The 21,011-nt window shown below is 41.8% G+C and overlaps 1 protein-coding gene across 2 annotated transcripts; it reads left to right on the forward strand.

Annotated features, from left to right (window-relative positions):
• The first annotated feature begins 504 nt into the window (after nucleotides 1–504).
• Nucleotides 505–20,576, forward strand: lrrc24 (leucine rich repeat containing 24). 2 transcript variants are annotated; one of them, XM_065953749.1, is made up of 5 exons: nucleotides 505–972; nucleotides 15,684–15,876; nucleotides 17,225–17,503; nucleotides 17,877–18,045; nucleotides 18,574–20,576. In XM_065953749.1, the coding sequence occupies exons 2-5, from the start codon at nucleotides 15,718–15,720 to the stop codon at nucleotides 19,818–19,820; spliced, it is 1,854 nt and encodes a 617-aa protein (XP_065809821.1). In that variant the 5' UTR covers nucleotides 505–972; nucleotides 15,684–15,717; the 3' UTR covers nucleotides 19,821–20,576. The 2 variants fall into 2 exon arrangements, with proteins under 2 accessions (XP_065809821.1, XP_020509072.1); XM_020653416.2 differs by having other exon boundaries at nucleotides 505–959.
• Nucleotides 20,577–21,011: the final 435 nt, after the last annotated feature.

Here is a 21,011-nt window from a genome sequence, read left to right on the forward strand (position 1 = left end):
ACCAGTAATGATCTGTAGCCGCCTGCTACGACTGAGCAATACGGTTTTTCAGGATATTGAAGGGCCATGGTTCAGCTTGAATTCTCTTGCCCTTGGCTAGACAGAAAACGGCACTTTCTTCCAAATCAGTCCTTCTCGCTTTTCCACACTTATTGGAGCTTTTACCGCCGCAGGAAATAAAACGACGAGCGGCGGTCTGTCAGTGGAGGCGCATGAAGGATCAAATCTCACGCCCGTAACCCTTTCATAATAAAAGACAAGGCCGCTGTCCGTGGTGCTGAAATCACTCCGCTGCCACACAAGTGTGTGTTGTTTCACAATAAAGTGACACTGTTTCTCCGGGTTCATTAAACAGCGGGAATTACTCTCAAAGTAAAATGTGACACTCGCTTTCAGACAGCTATGAGATCTCATAATTTATGTTTTCAAAGTGAGTGAAGGAAAATAAAGACAACCCCCTCTCTCTGCGAGACACAGCGAGAGAGAGAGAGAGAGAGAGAGAGAGAAGGGGGAGGGAGTCAGTTCAAGCAGGGATAATTAGAGGAGTGGGTCACTGTTAGAAGATAACATCCGCGTTGACGGAAGAGAAAAAAAGAAGAAAAACGAATCAAAGCAGCAGAAACAATATGAGGGGAGGATGATAAGAGTCTAAATCGGCCACCAACAGCGCTGACGTCCAGTGTTGGCAGATGCGAGCAGTTTCCTCCGGCTCTCAGCATCCAATTACAATGGACGAGCTCCGGCTGTGTGGACTCTGAAGCGCTGCCCAGCCAGGAGCGAGAGGGGGGGAAAAAAAGAGGAAACGGAGCGAGGGAGAGGGAGGGAAACAATGCTCCGGCTCATCCATCTGCACTGATCTGAAGTGGGATTCATCTTTTTTTTAATTGTTTTGTCTTCTAAGTCTCCCGTGTGAGTGAGGAGACTGCTACCAGGATCAAGTCCACGCACGCGGGGAAACGGTGAGATGCTGATGTGTGTGAGCGCGCGGGATAGTGACATAGGGGTTCTCAAATGTTAGAGGGACTTTGGTTATGTAGGCATAATTTAGGATTATGTGCTCACTTTTTTTTTATATAAATCGACCGCAAAGTCGGCATGAATTAAATGTGTTTCCATTGGGACTGAAGAACTGCCTGGAGTGCACTTCGGTAGATTATAATATAAGAGTGGAACAAAAGAGCTGAAATGTGTTTTGTGACAGGATTAAATCATGTTGACAGAAGTTCAAGTGAAATGACTTAGATATTTTTTGAGACTCAGATAACCCCGAAGGCATCCAAACCTAACACTGAGAATCACTGCCTCCCATATTACACCACAACATGTGTTAATAATTGAAGAAAGGCTGCATGAATATACTATATGGGTCAAAGGCTACAATAAAGCGACGCTCATTAATATGAAATGAGTGGACAAAGTCTTTATTATTATTTTTATTTGTCATGTTTTATTTAATAGGATGATATAAAGGACAACACCAGCAGAAACTACAGACTCCAAAAATAAGGATCACTGCTTTAGAGTGTACCCTGTAGCGCATCCTGATTGTGTTATTGTTCCATGCTGAAAGTTAATATTTTATAGATGTTTGTTTGTGTGTGTGTGTGTGTGTGTGTGTGTGTGTGTGTGTGTGTGTGTGTGTGTGTGTGTGTGTGTGTGTGTGTGTGTGAGTTTTCCCCTCATGCATTCTAATACAGCAAGTCAATAAATATACCTTGAAGTGTGGACTATTTAGTATTTAGTGAAATGTATCTGTTCCATTTGTGTATATTACTGTTGCCGTAGTTAAATTAAAGTTGAGGTGAAGAGGTGTTCCTTATATAGCTTTATCTATTTATTTTGTAACGCCACTGTACTGCTATCTATCTATCTATCTATCTATCTATCTATCTATCTATCTATCTATGGTAAACACATGAGGTAGGAAAAAATTTTGCGATATAAGAAACTCATGCAACCAGTCTACTTCCATTAAATGGAGCCCACAAAGCTATTGGGGATCTTGGTAAAACATACATTTGAATGAACTCCTCTGTGACAGCCTCAGTTAAAACAATAAACATAGGCATCAGAAGAAGTACATGGCAACGGTGTTGTATTAGATTGCTTTACACTATAAAATATACTTACATGTTTTTAGAGGGAAAGGGAGCGAGAGAGAGGGAGGGAGAGAGAGAGAGAGGGAGGGAGAGTATGACAATGAGCAGCACTGCATACTACAGCATAACAATGACTCAGAGTTTCTATAACACAACATAAACAAAACATAACCATCTTCAATATTGGATTCTAAAGCTGCTCTATTTCCTGCTTTTATTTTGGCCATGGTGTCTCTCTAAAAAACTAGCAGCAGAGTCTAAATCTACTGTATATTCTGTTATGTAAACTACCTAAATGTGCTGTTGTGCAGTCTTGTTGTTTCTTTTTCTTATTTATCTCACAATTCAAAACATTATGTACATAAAGATTTATATACTTAATTACAAATGCTTGGCGCCAGTGACCTGCAACTTGACACCATACAGTATACGGTTTGACTCGCCATGCCGCAGTACTAAAAAACACTATCTTTATCATTGGGAAACAGAAAAACACCAATGTTTCATTTGGCGCCTCTGTGTATTCAGATCACATGGGAATATTCAAGTGTTGTGATAAAAAATGGAGTATAATAAGATGAGTGCTGAGCACAGCACACACCCTGTAGAAATCTGGCAGTGGTATTACAGTGACACTATGGGAGACGCCAGGAGGAATAAAGTGTGATTAGATTACTACAAGCATTCTATAACACGCTATATGTCCCCACAGGAGGACTGTTTTGTTTCCTCATCCTGGTTTCTTAGTCAGCCACGGTTTCTTGCTTTATGTCAGAGTTTTAATGCACGTCTGTCTGGTTAATTGCTATTCTGCAGAGGAACCAGTGAGGCTCCAAACAGCGGGCCCCTGAATAGGACCTCGTTTGTTTAACTATGAGGTTGGGGTATCTGTCTTGTTTGGACAAGTTGAGTGCTTACGCCCGCAGAGAAATTACATTTTTCATTGGCTACTGTCTGCTAGACAATGATGACTGAATCTCACTTTCTGTAATTGTATAAATTCTGGCCTGCATTGAGGCCGATTGGGAAAAGACTAACTGAAGTAAGAAATGCATGGGAGAGAAAACTGATTACTTGTACAGTTTCATTATTTCCGTCTGCATGCCCGACTTCACAGATAACCACAATACTGTCAACACACCATATAGTGTTATTTGACACACATCTGCCATCCATCACTTGCAGTCAGTGGATGCTGTCACCTCCATGGCAACAAAGAAACATAATTTATGAGAATTGAATGGCTCCTTCTGCAGACACTACTGCACACCCAATATTTCTGAAATGCAATATAGCGGGGATGATAAGCAATCATTTTTGAACGATTGCAAAGCATTCAATTCATTTTTGGACACACACACAAACACACACACACACACACACACACACACACACACACACACGCACACACACGCACACACTATTATTACTGCACACTTTTGCTGCTGCTTGAGCAAAACTCGCAATTTCGACTGAGCTGCCATAAAAAAGGAGTAATATTTACAATTCATATTCACCCGTCTGGAACATCAGGGGGGACACAATAATGCAACAGCTTAGGAGAAAATAGAATCACATACAAACTCAGTCATGTGGATTCTTTCGTCAAAAGAGCGGGGACATATTAAAATGGAAGTCATTGTTCTGCTTCTCAAAAGAAGAGGACGTGCCTCGGCTTCATCCATCTTCCACCCTGTCTGATCTCATGCATTCATCACTGTGCGAAACAAAACTCCTGAGCAACTGTCAGCTGTGATTGCTGCATGTCTCATTTTCCTTCCCTCATTACTACACACTCCCACTCCGGCAGTTAGTAATACATAAGAAGTGATGAAGTGAAATGGGGTGCAACCAGACTGATGAAAATGAAGCAAAAGTAGTCCAAAGATCAAACCTCTCATTCGGCCCTGATATAATCCACTGACTCATAAATCCTGCAGCCTGTCAAATGAAGCTACTGTGAGTGAAATTGCTCTGATCGATTACATCAACCAACCTTGACAATTAGAATGGACAGTGTGTGTGTGAGAGACAAAGAGACTAGAGAAAATTGGTATTTGGAAGCGGGAGACACAAGAAATCACGAGAGAACGCATGAGAGAATGGTTCAGAGAGGTGATGTTGACAAAGAGATTCTTTGTGAAGAGCAGGAAACGTTAATAGTTATTTTTCAAAGTGTGAAACAGTAAATCAAACAGCTGTCAGTGTGTTTACAACTATTACTGTCTGAATACAAGCCAGGGACACAGACACACCATGGTGGATGTCTCATTTACTTTTTCTTTTGTCGAAAAAGTGAATGAGAAAAAATAGTTCCACATATTTTGCATCAGCTTTTTTTCTTCCTTCAGAGCCTGCTCTCTTATCAGCAGCTGCATAAAGACTGAAAAAGAGGAAACAGATAGCCCTGCACTGTTTAAAGAAATAAAATCCACCTAAAAATCCACTCTGCAGAGTCTACACTGGTTGCCTGGATACCACACGTCGACAACAAGAACCCAGAAAGTCTCTGAGTCCAAAATGTAACCTCCTTTAAAACCTTAACTTAACAGTCAGTGCTGCTTCAGTCACTCATGCATATAGTTAGACTTCCCTTTGTGTAAATACAGTATCTGTTCATATACACTGCTTAGCATAAAGAGCACATCATGTCACGTCCTATGAGACTTGTTGGTTGGCAAACAGTTATCGCTGTCGGCTATAGCGACCACTACAGTCTGAACAGTTTGTCAGCTCACAACAATGTGACTAAAGAATGAACTGGAAGGCCATTTTATACTTACACTTCAAACTGTTGCATTATTGACTTCACACCAGAGTTGGTTATTGCATTGCATTGTGATATGTACGTCACTGTAATAATTTCCCCAAAATGTTTTTAAATTCACATTTACCAAGATTTCTGACGAACTAAAAAACACAACTTTAAACATAATGAATAGCATGCTAGCTAGCTTCTTGCCTGTTGCCATTCTTTATACTCTGCCAAAGCTAAGCTAATCGGAAGCGAGTTGAATTCAGGCATGAAAGTCGTGGTAATTTTTGATTCCCTTTAAGAAAGCCAATACGCACACACCAAGTAGCATGTTAGCTAGCTATTCCCTGTTTCTTGTCTTTTGCGAGGCTAACGCTAGCTACCTAGCTTTTGGTTGTAGCTTCATATCTGGAGCGCAGAGATAAAAGTTAATCTTTTTTAATCTTATCCTCGTTTAAAAAGCCAATAAGCACATTTCTGTAAATGTTAGACACTTTCTTTGATAGTTTGATTCATTTTATTTTTTTTCTAAACCAAGTGGCAACACAAAATTGCAGTTCACAAGTGTCCAAGAGACCCAGAAGTCACATACACCCCATTCAAAATGCTTGTTTTGACAGCAGATATGAACAGGCTTACAGCTTGGTACAAAAACCGATTCTGGTCTGATTAGTTGTTGTCTATATCAGCGCACACTGTGACAGGGGGGATTTTGTTTTAAAACTCATCGGTTTTGATTTTATGAAGAATAAGAGTTATCCATAGTTAGGTTCATCTCTGACTTGATTGACGTTGCGATGTAATGGTTTTTCAAGGGGCTTAAAATCTGCCTCAGTTCCTGCTTTCAGCCTGTCATTGACTGAGTTAGGGTGAGACAGGATTTCCAGCATGGCGACTGCCATCAATAGGCTTTCAATACTCCCTGCTGTAACAGATGTGTGATGTCACTCAGGCTTCGTGCAGTTATATTGACAGTCTTTGTTCTGAACAAAGGATTACTCGCATCAGTTAGGGGCAGCATTTTTAACAAGATACCAGATGCAATGGTTTATTAGCTGTAACTTCAAATTTAGATGATATTCAAATATTCAATTAATAAATTCTGGTGGTTTGAAAAATCAATGTGTTAAGAATATAAACAAGATAAGAAAAACGTCTCATTTGTTAATAGATCCAAAATAAGACCTTTTCAAAAGGATGTGTGTTATGCAGTCCAATTAGCCAAAGAACTTTCTTGTAGCCTGGCAACCCAAAATCTGCCCTTATTAATGTCTGATCTAAGAGGTCTCCAGAATATTACACATTACCCTATGAAGCCATTTGTTACTTAAAGTAAACTATTATTCAGTATTAGAGCAACATTAAAGAGAAATTGGTATTTTTTTGTTGCTTGGTGTTTCTTACGGTTTAGAAGTGATTCACTCTTTCAGAGGGAATGAAGAAAAGCCCATGTGAGGTTTACTCTCGTCCACTCAGACACTATTTTTTTTCTTTTCTCCTTCAACGTCCTCTTTAGTCTCGTCCCCTGTGATGCCCATAGTGAAAATACAGAGATAAGACCTATAATGGGAGGTGTTTTCCTCGGGGGCATTCTGCCAGAAAGCAGTGCCTTACTTCTCTCAGAAGATTGCACCAACTCACCCCAAGTTACAAAGTGCGAGAACAGGCGTTCCAGCTGCAGAGCGGAGGTGAACGAGGCACAACTCTCTTTATTACAAGTCTGTGTATCCTCAAAATTCATCTGAAGCGGTTATTTTTAGTTTAAGTAAGTGAATAATGATGCTTCAAAGTGAAGAAGATGCAGATTGTAAGAGAAGCAATAAGACTAAATGAGACTTTGAGTATGTGTTTGTGTTACTGCAGTCAGATAATCTAATGTAACAGGCCGGCTGTAGTTTCATAAACTGCGCTGTCTTTTATGAAGTGTTCCTTATTAGAAAGCAGAAAACCTATTTTGTACTTTATTGCGTTCTGTCTGTATAGATGTCTTCCTTTTAAAACCAAAGTCATTGCATTATAGCTCAGTTGTTTTTAAGTCGTACATTTTTCATGCAGCCTTTGCGATGTTGCCTCTGCTTAGTCATGCAGATTAAATACTGGATTTGAGACAAAAGGAAAGCACTAAGTAACAGAAGGGAAAAAAAATAAAATCACAAGGCTGATACAGTTTGAAGTCTTTTCTTTTTAAGCCTCCAGCAGTGAGGATGCGACGCAGCAAGCCCCCTCCTTGGATGGCAAGTGCATAAAAGTAAATCTTGTGTGAAAAATGGATATTGATTATTCAGTCGTACAGTGTCCGTTGTGCTTTGACTTCCCAGTTGCAAATCAAATTGATCTGCAATGAACACCAACACAAATGTTGTTGAACCTTGTTAGACAATGTATGTCAATTTATTTATGTTACTTCCCTTGTGGTTGGATGAAGAGTGTTTCTGTTCACTGTGCATGGAGGGCAAAAGTATATCTGGTTCACTGATAGGGCGGCTGTGGCTGTGGCTCAGTTGGCAGAGATGGTCATGTCTCAGTGGAAGGTTGGGGGTTTGATCCCCAGCTCCTGCAGCCACATGTCCGATGTGTCCTTGGGCAAGACACTTAACCCAAGGTTAATCCAGCTGCTTCGCCAGCTGCGTGTGAATGTGTATGAATGTGATTAGTTACTTCTGATGGTCACTTTACATAGCAGCCTCAATCAGTGTGTGAATGGGTGGGAATGTGTAGGTGTGACCAGCGGCAATTCCAGAGTCTGGTGGGGTCCGAGGCAAAAACAAAATTCATCAAGGGCCCCTCCAACCAGCATTCGTCACCATTTTGTCTGCCAGTTTCCCGACAGGTAGTCGTCTTTCTCTCTCTCTTTTTTCACTCCCAGACAGACAATTCCTTTTAATTTTCCTTTGCTGACTTTCATTGACAAATGTTGGTTTTCAAAGCAAAAATGCATGCATGGAGAGGAATAGCTGTCAGATTGGGCCCCCATAGGGAGGTTTCCTTCTGTAATTTCAAAATGTGCACATTTTGAACCCCTGCCGTAGATTAAAGTTTGTCAGCCCTAGGGGCCCCCCACTGGCCAGGGCAGCAGTTGCCTGCCATACCTATCGACAAACAGCACCTCTGGGTGTGACCTGCAATGTAAAAGCGCTTTGAGTAGTCAAAAGATGAGAAAAGCACTGTATGAGCTCAAGTCCATTTACCATCCCATTTACAGTTCACAGCACATTGGTCTGTCGCAGCACAATTCAAAATATGACACTGAAGGTAAACGCAAGTGTGATTTCAGGACCCTTCATCTGTTTTTTTCCCCTTTATGGAACATCTGTAGTCAGGATGATCAGTAGATCAGAGACATTCATTTGATTTATTTACATAGGACCCCCATTAGTTGTTACCGCAGTAACAATTATTCTTCCTGGGGTCCATACAAGCAAAACAAGACAGAAAAAACAACAACACAAAAACATTGTACAGTCAAAATTATTGTAACATAATGAATACCAGAAATAGATTAAATACTTAAAATATGCATGAGGAAAATAACATAACAAGGTAATAAAATGACTCAGTAAAGGACAAATGTCTTTATGAGGGGCCATAGAAAGTAATTAATTGTAATATTATAATTAGTTCACTTTTCCTATTTGTCATGGTTGAATGTAACAATGAATATATATAATTCAACCATAATAATATGAATGTTTAGAAATGACTTCATATATGTGTTTACTATTCATTATAAGTCAAGGTTTCTTTTTTGTCTGGCTTATTGTTGATATGTGACTTCTTGATTGGGTGATGAAGTCAGAGACGTGCGGCGGGTCTGATCCTGGTGAAGACTGGTGGGGATAGATGAATAAAGTAAAGGCAGAACTTTAAGTAAGGAGACAGGCTGAAAGTTAGGTGTATGTTTGCTTCCAAAATCCTTTTGATCAGTGCACAATTTATTTTCTACAAATAGTTTTTCATCAAGAGGTTTTCAATTCACGTTCGTTAACAGGGTGTTGACAGGCAGTGCTCAGAGGCGATGCACCATCATCATCATGAATCTGGAATATCATAATCATCATCATGGCAAAGTGAACAAAAAGTCAACGTTGACGCCTTTAAAGAAAGACTAATTCACAGCAGACCGTAGTTGCATTGCAGATGTATGTTATAACTACATATAGGGTTTGATTTTAACATTTCATGCATAAATTACAACACTAGTTTATGTAGGTCAATACTTATTCAAATTCAAACTTCATTCAAACAACCCAGTACTCTAAGTCTAAATCGGAAACTATATCTGCATGTTAAACATGTGTTGAGCATTGCTGCACATCTAAAAGTCACCAGCCATGTTCAAATGTGTTGTTAAGATTTTCATGAAATCCCACATCTTAGTTATTTTTTACCGGTTTCGTTGAGATTGGGCCACGCCTGAGAGCGAGTTCATGCAGGCAACTCGTGTGGAGCTGCGTTGACTTCCCACTGACATGCATCATTCTCCACAGTCGACTGATAAACACATCCTCCCAAATTGGTGGTCTATTTAAGCTTCAACATTTCCGTTCTCTCTCCTCTTGCTCTGTCGTTGCCAGTTCTTCCCTGCACCAGTACTCAGTCTCTTATATTTCAGTCCCGTTGCCACCCCAGCATCCACCTGTAAACTCCAACTACAGGGTTTAAGATATTATCTCATCACTCCTTTAATCTCAAAAAGTTCATCTGCGAGGAGTGACAAATAATGTTCTGCAATGTCCCAAAATAATTTAAAAGCATTACAAATGTGAATAGACTGACTGCTTCATTTTGAATGTCCTGCTGTAAATTGAATTTGGTTACTTGAACGTGAAGCTCTGTATGTGCCAAACCTACCTGTTGTACTTGAGGAGTTGGGAGTGAGAACGTTTTTTTGACAATAGCTAAAGACTCAGAAGCATGATGGTTCCCAGGCAAGAATCTGAGTTTCTGGGGGTTGCTTTGAGCCTGCGTGCAGTTCATATTAATAGCCTTTGAGCATTTCTGCAGGTCAGCTTACATTACCAACAACAGGCTCTACATCTCAGACTGACCTCCCACAGCAGTTTATCATGTGAACTCTTAAAAAGCAAAGATTTATGGAGTTTGTCTAGGCACGGGGAGACATAGTGAGGGTTTTAGACTAAATGCTCCGCTGGGAGAAGAAAGCAAAGTGCTGCTGCTGCTGCTGCACAGAGGGTGAGTCTGCCTGAGGTAGCAGCAAGCTACACACACACACACACACACACACACACACACACACACACACACACACACACACACACACACACACACACACACACACACACACACACACACACACACACACACATGCTCTCATTTACTTTGTTTCTCCTCAACACAGACATTTACAAATGTCCTCCTCTGCTTCTTTCCCACATCTGCTTTTATGGTGGAAATCAATGGCTGCAGAGCCCAGCTGGACAAAGTAGTCGTGGAAAAATAAAGAAATCAATGCTGGCTTATTAACTGAGCGGTGCTTCCTTTAGCGCTGAAACAAAAATATGTGTGCGTGTGTGTGAGAGTGTGTATACGGCTGACAGTTTGTGTTGGATAGTGTCCGTGAATAATGATGGCTGCTGCTGGATGCAGGAAGGATGTGTGAGTGAATAAGCATGCATGTCCTCCCCTGTGTGTATGTGTCTGCCAGTATGTGTGTCCCTGGATGTAGGTGGCTACTGTTTGTGTATAAGTGCTACTTTGTAAGCGTGCTCTGCATGTTCATGAGCTGTGTGTATGTGTGTGTTTTTGTGTGCATTGCTTGAGACTATCGCCCAAAGTCAATGTGTTAGTGTTGGGTTACAGCCATAGTCTTCTCCCTTTTGCCTTGGCCAGAGTCTATTTGTGGACAAAAGGATGCTTTGAGACAAATGATTTAGCGCCTGTCAGTCAGCACAGAGGGCACAAGATGAGAAAAGAAAGAGGTCAGAGATGGAGGAGGAAGGGAAAGGGCAAATGATGGAGGCTTTCAGAGGGAGTGGGAAAAAAAAGTTAAAAGTAGAGTTGGATACAAAAAAAAAAAAAAATTCTGATTTAGCTTTGGGTCATCACATCGCTCAAGTTCCCGTGAGCAATTTTCCTCAGGAACTGACAGCTTCCATTTCCGTTTTTGTTGTTTGCCTAACACCGGCTCACACAAACTGTGCCTGGCCTTTGGGGCACAGACCTTCCCTCACAGCAAGAGTTACCATAACAACGGATGAGGCCAACCTGCACCGGTGGCAGCACAGGGATGTGAACTTTGCTTCTGCCTCCAGCATTCTGGCGGTGTGCTGCACCTTTCCGCACGTACCCTGCTCGGAAAAATAAAAAAAGAGAGAGAATCACAACAGCAGTGCGCGTTGAATTTTTCTGTGCTGCCACTGTTTGTCCAGGCAAGCTGTGATTGTTCAGCAGTAGGATGATTTGTTTGAGGCGTGAAAACAAAGCGCTATGTCAAGAATAAAGAGGCAATTGTAATTTCAGAAATACCCAAATAAACAAACTCCCAGCTGCTGCGAAACCGGTGCAAAATCATGTTTGCAGAGTCGCAGCCTGCGGTGTGTGGACGCATGTTAGGAGGGAGACGCTGATATTGACTGCTGAACAGGCTTTTGTGTGATGTGCACTTTATTAGATTTGTTGACTGACATCTGCCTTGGCAGGTCTCTGCAGCCACTCTCCTTTAAAACTGTGTCTATGCACACAGCATTAACTTCTAATCAGGCTATTTACACATTTATACTCAGGCGATACAGACACATGGCTGACCTCGTTTTTTAATACAGAACAAAGCAGCCCTCCTCTATGGAAACGTCAACAGTGCCGAGAGCGGCTCAGCTAACGAGCATCTGATTGTGCAGATTACGCGTGTTCCACAGAGGATTACTGAGACTGAAATGAACAAATTGACCTCTTACTTCTGAAATCCCACATCAGCATGACAAAAGATAAGCGAGAGGGTAAACTGAATCTGAAATAGGAGAGCACATACTGTACAAAAAAAAAAAGAAAACTCAGACACAGCAGCATTATTCAAAGACACCTCTCCCCTGAATGTTGTTTTATTTTAGTCATCGTCGTCTCTGTTTGCAAAATGTGCTTACTCTACGGGTGATCCGTGTTTCTACATCTCATCAGCCTTGTTGTAACACTGAACGCGCAGCACGATTTGCCGCTCGGGCTTTTTAAAGACATGGTAGAACTGAACTGAGCAGCGAAATGCATCAGCTATTTTCTCTACCTGGCAGGGTGTCATTTGCACTGATGTGCATCTCCAGCAACAAATATGAGTTTGCACATCCTGTTCTGTATGTATTCTGAGCAGAGGGCCTTTCCCCTCTGGTTTCCTTCTGACACTTTCCAAGCAACTCAAGGTTTTTAAAAGTTGTCTCACTGTGGGAAGTAACACAAAGCTCAATGACAGACCAAGGCCTTATTCAAAATTACATTTTTCTGCTTTCTCTCTCCGACAATAGAAACACATAATTTCTCTCCACGCTTGTTTGGTGCGCTCTCTCGTTACAGTAATAAGCGCCTCTGTTTTTTGCTGAGAGAAGACGACTGAGCAGCTTATGTAGGTCACATTGTATTAATCTAGCTGGCTATTCCCTGTAATGCGCTCTAAATCAAACATGCCATATTAAAAATCCAGTTCATTGCTCATTTGCTTGATAATGTGGCGTGTCTGAACTGAGAGCGACTCCTCAGCCTCTGAAATAGTGATCCTAGTGGCTCTGCATTCCAGTTTTAAATTACTGCCCGCGACTATAACAGTACAAATGAGAAATGCTTGATATCAATCTGACCGAACAGTTCAAACTGCCTGCACTCTGAATATTTATCAGTCACAGTTTATTTCAGGCACAGGACCCTTTCATCACTTAGCTCTAATGAGATCTTTGTGCAGCCTAGTAATTAATAACTCCATGATTCAAAATCATTCAAAAAGTGAGATGTTAACGCTCACAATTATCTCTCTGGGTGATTCTGCAATCTTAAGCAAACAGGAAAATTCTCACAAGACAGACAAGCTTAATGGGATACGGAGGCATGGTCGGGCTGCACATGAATGTTTTATAACAATGTGAGTCTTTGGATGGGATCAATGCCATGTCTGCTCCTCTGCTAGATGAAGATTCTCTACAACAAGCCGGGCAGCTCAGCGGTGCACAACAAATCTACCTGCTGTCAGTGAAGCAGAATGACGGGCTCAGTGTGACATTTCAACATGTATTATATCTCCTGGCCTGCAGTATCTCCATGCGATCTGCTGCTGATGAACTGTTGTGAGCACTGCTGGGCGACATGATATTGGACAGCGGGTCTAAGGCTGTTTTGATGTGAACAGTCGAGCGAGACAATAAATCCCTTCCAGGCTGTATAGAAATAAAAAAAGAGCATGGGTGACTTGCTCAGTGATGGGTTTATATCAAAGACAGATATTGCTGAAAGGTGCAGCAAACAGCCAAGGCTGATGTTTTTGATCAGATGATTGGTGGTGGTTGACACTTGGGGATTTGCATTGAGGAGGTATCTCCCACTTTAAGGGTCAAAACGCAGCGTCTGTCTCACGCACATGTGTGATTCTAAGACAAAAGCGAGAGACTGAACTAGAGGGAGAGTGTGAGTGTGTTTGCGCATACATTAAAAAGACGGGAGAGAGAGGTCCTTGAGGCAACCTGCACATCTTTTATCACATCTTTAATTAATTGAAGCCCATAATAGAAGCTGTTGCAATTTCACTGAAGAGACACAGTTGAATGGAAAACAGGCGTGGATTGGAAGATAGTTTTATGTTGCGGTGCTTTTTATCAGTCCTCCCTTGTCATTTCACAGTCATCTGGTTATACAACATATCTGCAGTCTTTGCTTTGAGGCTGAAATTCATTACCCGGTAACGGAAAGGGTTGTTGTTTCTCGAAGAGGAAGGATCAACAGAGCTAGAAAGGTACATGTGTTTTACACTCAAGCAGAAATAGAAAACACCTTTGACACAAAGATTGGTAAACTAGAAGGACTGATTAAAGTTTTTATTGAGATAAAAGTTTTTTTTAAAAAGCATATACTCTGAAAAGTACAAAAAGGGGAGAAAGGTGGAAAGTATCTAGATCTACAGGCTGTTCATGTGTAAAGATTAATGTTGAGACACTATTTGACTTAAATCATTCTAACATCTAACAAATTAAAAAACAGTCTGGTGTCAGTGTAGATAGATAGATTCATTAAGCAAATGATTTAATTAAGGATGTGTTGCTTCTCCAGTCTTTGCAGCATGCCTGCACACAGGTTTCATTGTCTGACATAACCCTGCCAGAAATCTTCTGTTGACTTACTACTTTTTAAAGACATACGGTTACTGTTTAAATGTTGTTCAAAAGACAATGTTTTTTTTAAATAACTATTTGAATCTTGAATCTATTTGATTCCAGATTTTGCTGGGATATCTTCTTCTGTGACAACATTCATTTATGATGATGCATCTTACTCTAAAACAGATGAAGTGATGCTTAAAGTGAGCAGTGCAGCACAGTCACCGACAACAAGAATACAGATAGAAGTAGACCTGGTTTCACACTCACAACTGTCTGCATTCATGTCCAGTGCTCTCCACCATCAACCGCCGACATTTCTAGTGTGCTCTCTCCCGCTGTCGGGTCTGCGTCAGCACCCTGAGGTCTTTCTGTCCAGGTAGTCAGAGCCGTTCAGCTCAAGAACCGACATGGATTATCTTCTTTTTCTTCCTCTGTGGAGAATGTTTTAAAAACAGTTCTCTTGACAATGTCTCTAGACATTCTTGTTGACATCACACAGCCCATGAAGCACTTTAGAAATGTTTTTCTATGAATAATAAAATGGGTTAAAATGACGTCTTTGTAGAGACAGGATTTCACACAGCCACTGTAAAATGACTATGGACGAATGGTGCTAGAATCATTATATCCTTCAACCCTTCAATGCTAAAATAAACTAATTATCAGAATTATTAGACAAAGAAGGGTTTCATGACACATTGATGTTATAATAACCATATTTTTAGCAGGCTGAAAAATGGTTGAAAATATGTCTTAGACAGACCGACTCGATTTTCATTCTTTTCTCAACCAAATGTTAACATTGAAAACTCTCTAAAAATGTCACTGGGTACTTTTACTACATTCATCTTTTAGTCTCTTGTCTATTTCCTCATGATATTCCTTTTGTTTAGGGTTAATCATGTCACTTTTGTACTGTGTAATTAATTCTGTATCCATGGATACGGCAAGGAACCTCTTTTGTGTTTTATTGCATGAATTGGAAGGCCTTGTGCAATGCTGAAACATAAAACCAATCAATGATTTCTCTCAACTGTGTTCCACCTAAAGTAAGGAGCCTGTCACCAAGCTACAAAGGGTAAAATAGTTCCGATTTGTATTAAAAGTGAGGCGTTAGAGCAAAGGTAAAAAAACTGCTTAAAGTAGCTGTTAGAAACCTTTACCATGTGTGTCCACTCTGGCAGCCTCTTTGGATAAAACGGTAGATTCTTATTCATCCATACTTTGTTTAACTCGCTAATGTACCACACACTGTGACACTTTGCAGAGGAAATTGTAAACAAAGGCTGTAAGCAAATGTGTACTGTGAATTCCTTGATTAGAAACTGCAGGCAGTGGTGATTGGCATTTAAAAACAACTATGTAGATGAGTCAGTCTTCTTCCTGAAGGTGTTGTTTAACTTCATTGTGTTTCATGACCGGTAAAAAACTTCTCTTTAAGTAAAGTGAATATGCTATTTTAGGAAGTACTTCTATGCACTGTTGGTAGATGCTTACTTTTTTTTTTCTCTTGCCTTGCAGGTTTCTGTCCCAGAGGATTGACTTTTAAACCACCATGGTCCTCTTGTGGTTCTCCAGACTCCTAATCATCCTGGCCTGCATCCCTCATCTGTCTCTAGGATGCCCCTCCGGCTGCCGCTGCTACAGTCTCACAGTGGAGTGCGGATCTCTTGGGGTCAAAGAAATCCCACAGGGTGTCCCATCGGCCACAGAGGTCAGTTGGCCAATCGGAAATAAGTTAGGGCACTATCTGCCAGTGCATTACGGCTGACCTGCCCATCCTGCATCAGTGCTCTCGTAGCAATTTCCCTCCCTCTCTGATCCATTCTTATTACCCTGAAATGATTGTGGTTAATCAATTCACCATGGCCCTCTTTGATGTAAGCCTGAGGGAGGGGCTGCGCTGTTGCCTGTGTAATTATTCATTCTTGCTCAGAAAGTGACTCTCACACACCCTCTGATCATCTGTCGAGAAGATGTTTAACATTACACCGTCTTTTTCTCCCGGGTTCAGGCCCCCCAACATTACTGCAGCCTATGAATATTAATGAAAAGCATGTCCGGGATAAATTGTTCCATTAACCTCAATCAGCAGGTCCATCTCGTAGATCAGACTTTAACTCGTGGCCCGTGTTTTCTTCTTTGAAAACATCACTAGTGAATGCACATTAGCAATCAAGCAAAAGAAGCTATGCATTATGGATCAAATACTTGCTCTCTTGTAGCTGCAATCACTCGAACATTTGTTGTTTGAAGTTGTTTGCTGACAAGGTCTGGGAGTTCTGCTGCATTTGGCAAAAGAAGAAGAACTGAACCGCAGGAAGGGAAAAATGAAGGAAACACACATTGTCAGTCATAATTACAATAATCCTGAACGGGCGTATTCCACATCGTTTGTACTCGTAAATTCACACACTGTATATTCAAAGCTCTGCAAAGACTGAGGGTGCAGAGATGTCTGAAGTTGGCCTGTTGTAAATTTACACTCTCTCCATGGTTGGTTCATTTTTCCGCTAAACCACTGCAGGGTTGTAGTGAGCTCCACTTAAGCCACGACCAAGATGAGAGTGTGCCAAGGTCAACACAAGACTAAGACTCTGAAGGAATGAGACTGAATCAAGCTTGACCTAAAAAATTCAAATTTCCATAAAACATCCAGGACTCAGGTAGACAAAAACAAAAAAGTACTTGAGAGGCTGATCCTGCACTCAGGGGCCTCAACGAATCTTTCGACCAATTGAAAAGCTTTGTTGGCGCTAACGATCCAATAAAATGCATCCCAACGTTATGTCCCTCCTTCTATATTGAGATTGGTTCTATCCCGTTTTAGTTGGAACTACGTCAGGACACGGCCATTCCATTATCTGTATCGCTTTTCCCACTAGGGAAGCAGCCATTAGATACTCTCAAAGTTCAGTTTCATGAGTACTTCAAGCACAGCACAATTTAAGGCCACGTTCATGTTCAAAGCATTAATTTAAATATCACATCCCCTGCCTTATGTCTGAAAAGCAGTTTTATTTGTGATCATTTGACTCATTTTATTTGCATCTCCCCAAAAGACCATCTTCCTTCAAGACAACTCTATCGTGCAGATCCGTCTTCAGGACCTGACTCGGCTGGGAAGCCTTCATTACCTCTACCTCCAGAATAACAGCATCTCAGCTGTGGAGCCAGGCGCCTTCCTCAGCCAGGGCCAGCTGCTGGAGCTCGCCCTGAATGGCAATCTAATCCACCTGGTCACAGCAGACATGTTTCGGGGTCTGGAGCACCTTCGGATCCTGTACCTCGCTGGAAACCAGATCACCAGAGTGCAGGACTTCACCTTTAGAGGACTGCAGGTTGGTGAGCTGATGGGAAAGAATGGGTGTTTGGATGGGATGTAATGTTTTGTGCTCCTTTTGTTGTCAGTGTTCCAAAAACCACAGCTACTAATCCCTTTTATGTTAAGTGTAAAAGCTTAGCTTTCAGCAAAGCTAGTGCTGTCTAATATCAGATGCCTGTCATGGATTATACAAAATGACGTGTGCAACTGTAAATCCAATTCATGGCAACATGTTTTACTAATCCCTGGCATACTGTAATACAGTACAGACTGAGTCAGGTGGAATTTAGTCATCCTGTCTTCACATTTGACATTCCTATCATCCTCCTTTAACCTGCATGTTTCCCATTTTCTTTCCTTTGATTCATGACTTTTTTCTCTGGTTGCAGCGTCTGCAGGAACTCCACCTGCAGGAAAACAGCATAGAGCTGCTGGCAGACAAAGCTCTGTCAGGTTTATCATCCCTGGCCCTGTTGGACCTGAGCAGAAATCACCTCCGCACCCTGGGAGCCTTATCCCTCAAACCACTCGTCAGCCTGCAGGTGCTCCGTGTCACAGGTATGCAGAGCGAGGACAGACATTATAATGAATCCTGAGAATTTAAATTAAAGTCAAAGTCCCTTGAAATAAATGCCTTCACTATTTTTGAGAACTGAGGCTGCCCAAGAATGCATTGCAACAGTCACATCCAACAGACTCATGTAAATTAAAATGATGTGCCCTCAAACATATTTTGCATATCAAAAGGTTTCAGCCAACAATAAACCTTTCATGAGAAAGAAAATCCCTCAAAGACACAATTAAAAAGAATAAATTAAAGGAACAGCCTCTGAAAAAGGTTGAGAGTCCTGCAGTAAGGGCCAAAAGCGATCTTATAAAGTTTAAATTATACTTAACACATTAAATATGCTTACCTTGCAATATCACGCCAGCTTCCATTCAGTTTTTATCCAATAACACGAGCTCCAGGAGCAGTTAGAGTTTGTTCAGTTTGCTTAAAGTTTTTGCAAAAAGCTATTTCTGTTGACCAATAGTGAGCTTGAATACATTTTCTCACCCTTGTTTTCTTCCACCGCTCTCCTCCAGAGAACCCGTGGCGCTGTGATTGTGCTCTCGGCTGGCTGAGAACTTGGATCAGAGAGGATGGCCAGCGTCTGTTGAGCTCTGCTGAACAGCGCCGGCTGATGTGCTCTGAACCACCTCGCCTGTCCCATCTCAGTTTGGTGGAGGTGGCTCCCAACAGCCTGGTCTGCATTCCCCCCGTGGTGCAGTTGGAGCCAAGCCACCTGACTGTGCGACTAGGGGAAAGCCTGCGAGTCTCCTGCCAGGCCTCGGGGTACCCTCAGCCTCAGGTAACCTGGAAGAAAGCCTCCCATGGCAAGCCCCAGTTGTCACCTCGAGGACTGGTTCAAGAGCTGGGACCCAATGGTGAGCTCTTCAGGCCTGGGAGTGCTGGAGGAGTGGTGACAGCCCTGCCCAGTGGAGGGATGAAGGTCAGAGGTGTGGGAGGAATCCAGGGGCCTGTGCGAGGGACCGAGGAGGGCGGTGAGAGGGACAGCTTTGACCCCGACATGGGCAGCGGAATGCTGTTTCTTAGCAATGTTACTGTAGCACATGCTGGGCGCTACGAGTGTGAAGCCTGGAACCCTGGAGGTGTAGCTAAAGTCACCTTTCATCTGGCTGTCAACATGTCCTCTTCTTCGTATTCATCCCAGTTCTGGCCTCGTTTCAACACGCACTCCTTTGTCTCCTCTTCATCTAACTCCTTCTATCAGCCGGAGGTTCTGGATGTCAGCCAGGAGCCGCTCTATGAACAGGACAGCATGGACTTCAACGCTCTTGGACCGGCTACACAGACGGCCATCGCTGTCGGCATCTCTTTGCTTGCACTCACCGCCGTCCTCCTCTTGATCATGATCTACAGTCGTCACCAGCAGATCCGCAAAGAAGAAGGCGGCTCCTTCTGTACAAGCAAGGAAGAGAGCATCCTCTATGTGAACGATTACTCTGATGGACCCACCACCTTTGCGCAGCTAGAGGAGTACCGCGACGACCACGGCCACGAGATGTATGTACTCAACAGAACCAAGCCCGTCCCGGGTTCCGCGTCCTCCAGGTGTCCCATGTTGAGCGGGTTCGTCCAGCAGAAAAGCATGAAGGACGCGCTCCTCGACCACGAAATGGTGCAGACACTGACCAGATCAGGGGGGATGGGGCTTCGCAGAAACCCAGCAGACGGAGGAGAGGGACCCCTGACAACAGACCCGGAGGAGCTTTTCCTCAGTCAGAGCCTCCTCTTCGGATCGCAGGTTGCCTACGAGATCCACTGCTAAAGGGATTTAATTAGGTTCTGACAAGAAAACACACGATTATGGACTTAAAGACATAACTGGAAATCACCTTGATGCAAAGATTCAAAGCATCACATAATTAAAAAGGACAGTTAGTTAGTGGTTGCTGGGGAAAACCTGATTCAGCCGCTCAGAGACTCTTATCTGATTGATTTTATTACTTTAAATGGAACAGAGGCATAAACAGGACCTGGAGTCAACCCTTTAGAGATAGGTTAAAGTGGCTAACTTATTAGAAACAGTGCAGCACATAAGGGAACTGACAAATGGATTTTAAAAAAGTGACTCATGTTTTGTACCTTTTGTTCTCTTTAGGTTTGTTTTCTGTGTTTTGTCAGTGTTTTGTGCAATCTAATAAAGCTAAATTTCACTGTGAAGTACAGATGTTTTGTGGACCCTGTTTCAGACCCCATTAGAAATAGACCTGATCAGATCCTCTAACTGAAACGACATTGTCACTACATATACCCGTGAGTGGGCGGAGGTGGGTGGATTTAATTAAAGAGGTTTTTTTTAGAATGCAGCTAAAAGTCTTTTGTTTATAACATTTCATTGTATTCCTTGATGTTAACATGTCATGTTTTTCTACTCATTTGTTTGCAACAATAGACAAGGGATTCATGTTTCTGTTGTCTGAAATTAAATCTACGGTGGAATTAACATCCGTCTGTAACAAGAATTTTAATGTGAATATTGTATATTTTGTCTTTTGTTTCTAATAAAATGTATTGAAAAAGATTGAACGTTTCTTTCTTGCCAAAGAGATACTGGTCTCTTCAAACATATAGAGGGGTTGTTTAGGGGTACTAATCCATGATGAGTGTGCTAAAAACAGTATATGAAAGTGAGCACAGCCCTTGTTTGAAGTATACAGTGTACAGTATACAGCCATGGACTGTTAGAAAAATATACTGGCACTTGAATAAGTAATTGAGTTCAAGAATGTGCTTTATTTTTTTTATTTGTATTTTTTTTGAGAAACAGTTCTTCATTTCTCCATCTGCAGTGCACTTCATCAGATGAGCTGTTCAGGTCAGTGGTTTACAGGATAGAAAAACAAGACAAGAAAAGATAGTTATAATGGAAAAAAACATCCCACTGATGATGGGTATAGTGGGCGGATAAGCTATCAAAGTTATAAAGTTAAACATTTCATGCTCAAGGCTCATTCAT

This window comes from Labrus bergylta, chromosome 4, assembly GCF_963930695.1.
Source record: "Labrus bergylta chromosome 4, fLabBer1.1, whole genome shotgun sequence".
Lineage (NCBI taxonomy): Eukaryota > Metazoa > Chordata > Actinopteri > Labriformes > Labridae > Labrus > Labrus bergylta.

What these genes read in the sequence shown, in the direction of transcription:
- lrrc24 (XM_065953749.1), top strand. Translation starts at nt 15,718, where the DNA reads ATGGTCCTCTTGTGGTTCTCCAGACTCCTAATCATCCTGGCCTGCATC. An exon ending in TCACCTTTAGAGGACTGCAG is followed by an intron (nt 17,504 to 17,876) that starts GTTGGTGAGCTG and finishes CTCTGGTTGCAG; the next exon opens with CGTCTGCAGGAACTCCACCT. An exon ending in GCAGGTGCTCCGTGTCACAG is followed by an intron (nt 18,046 to 18,573) that starts GTATGCAGAGCG and finishes GCTCTCCTCCAG; the next exon opens with AGAACCCGTGGCGCTGTGAT.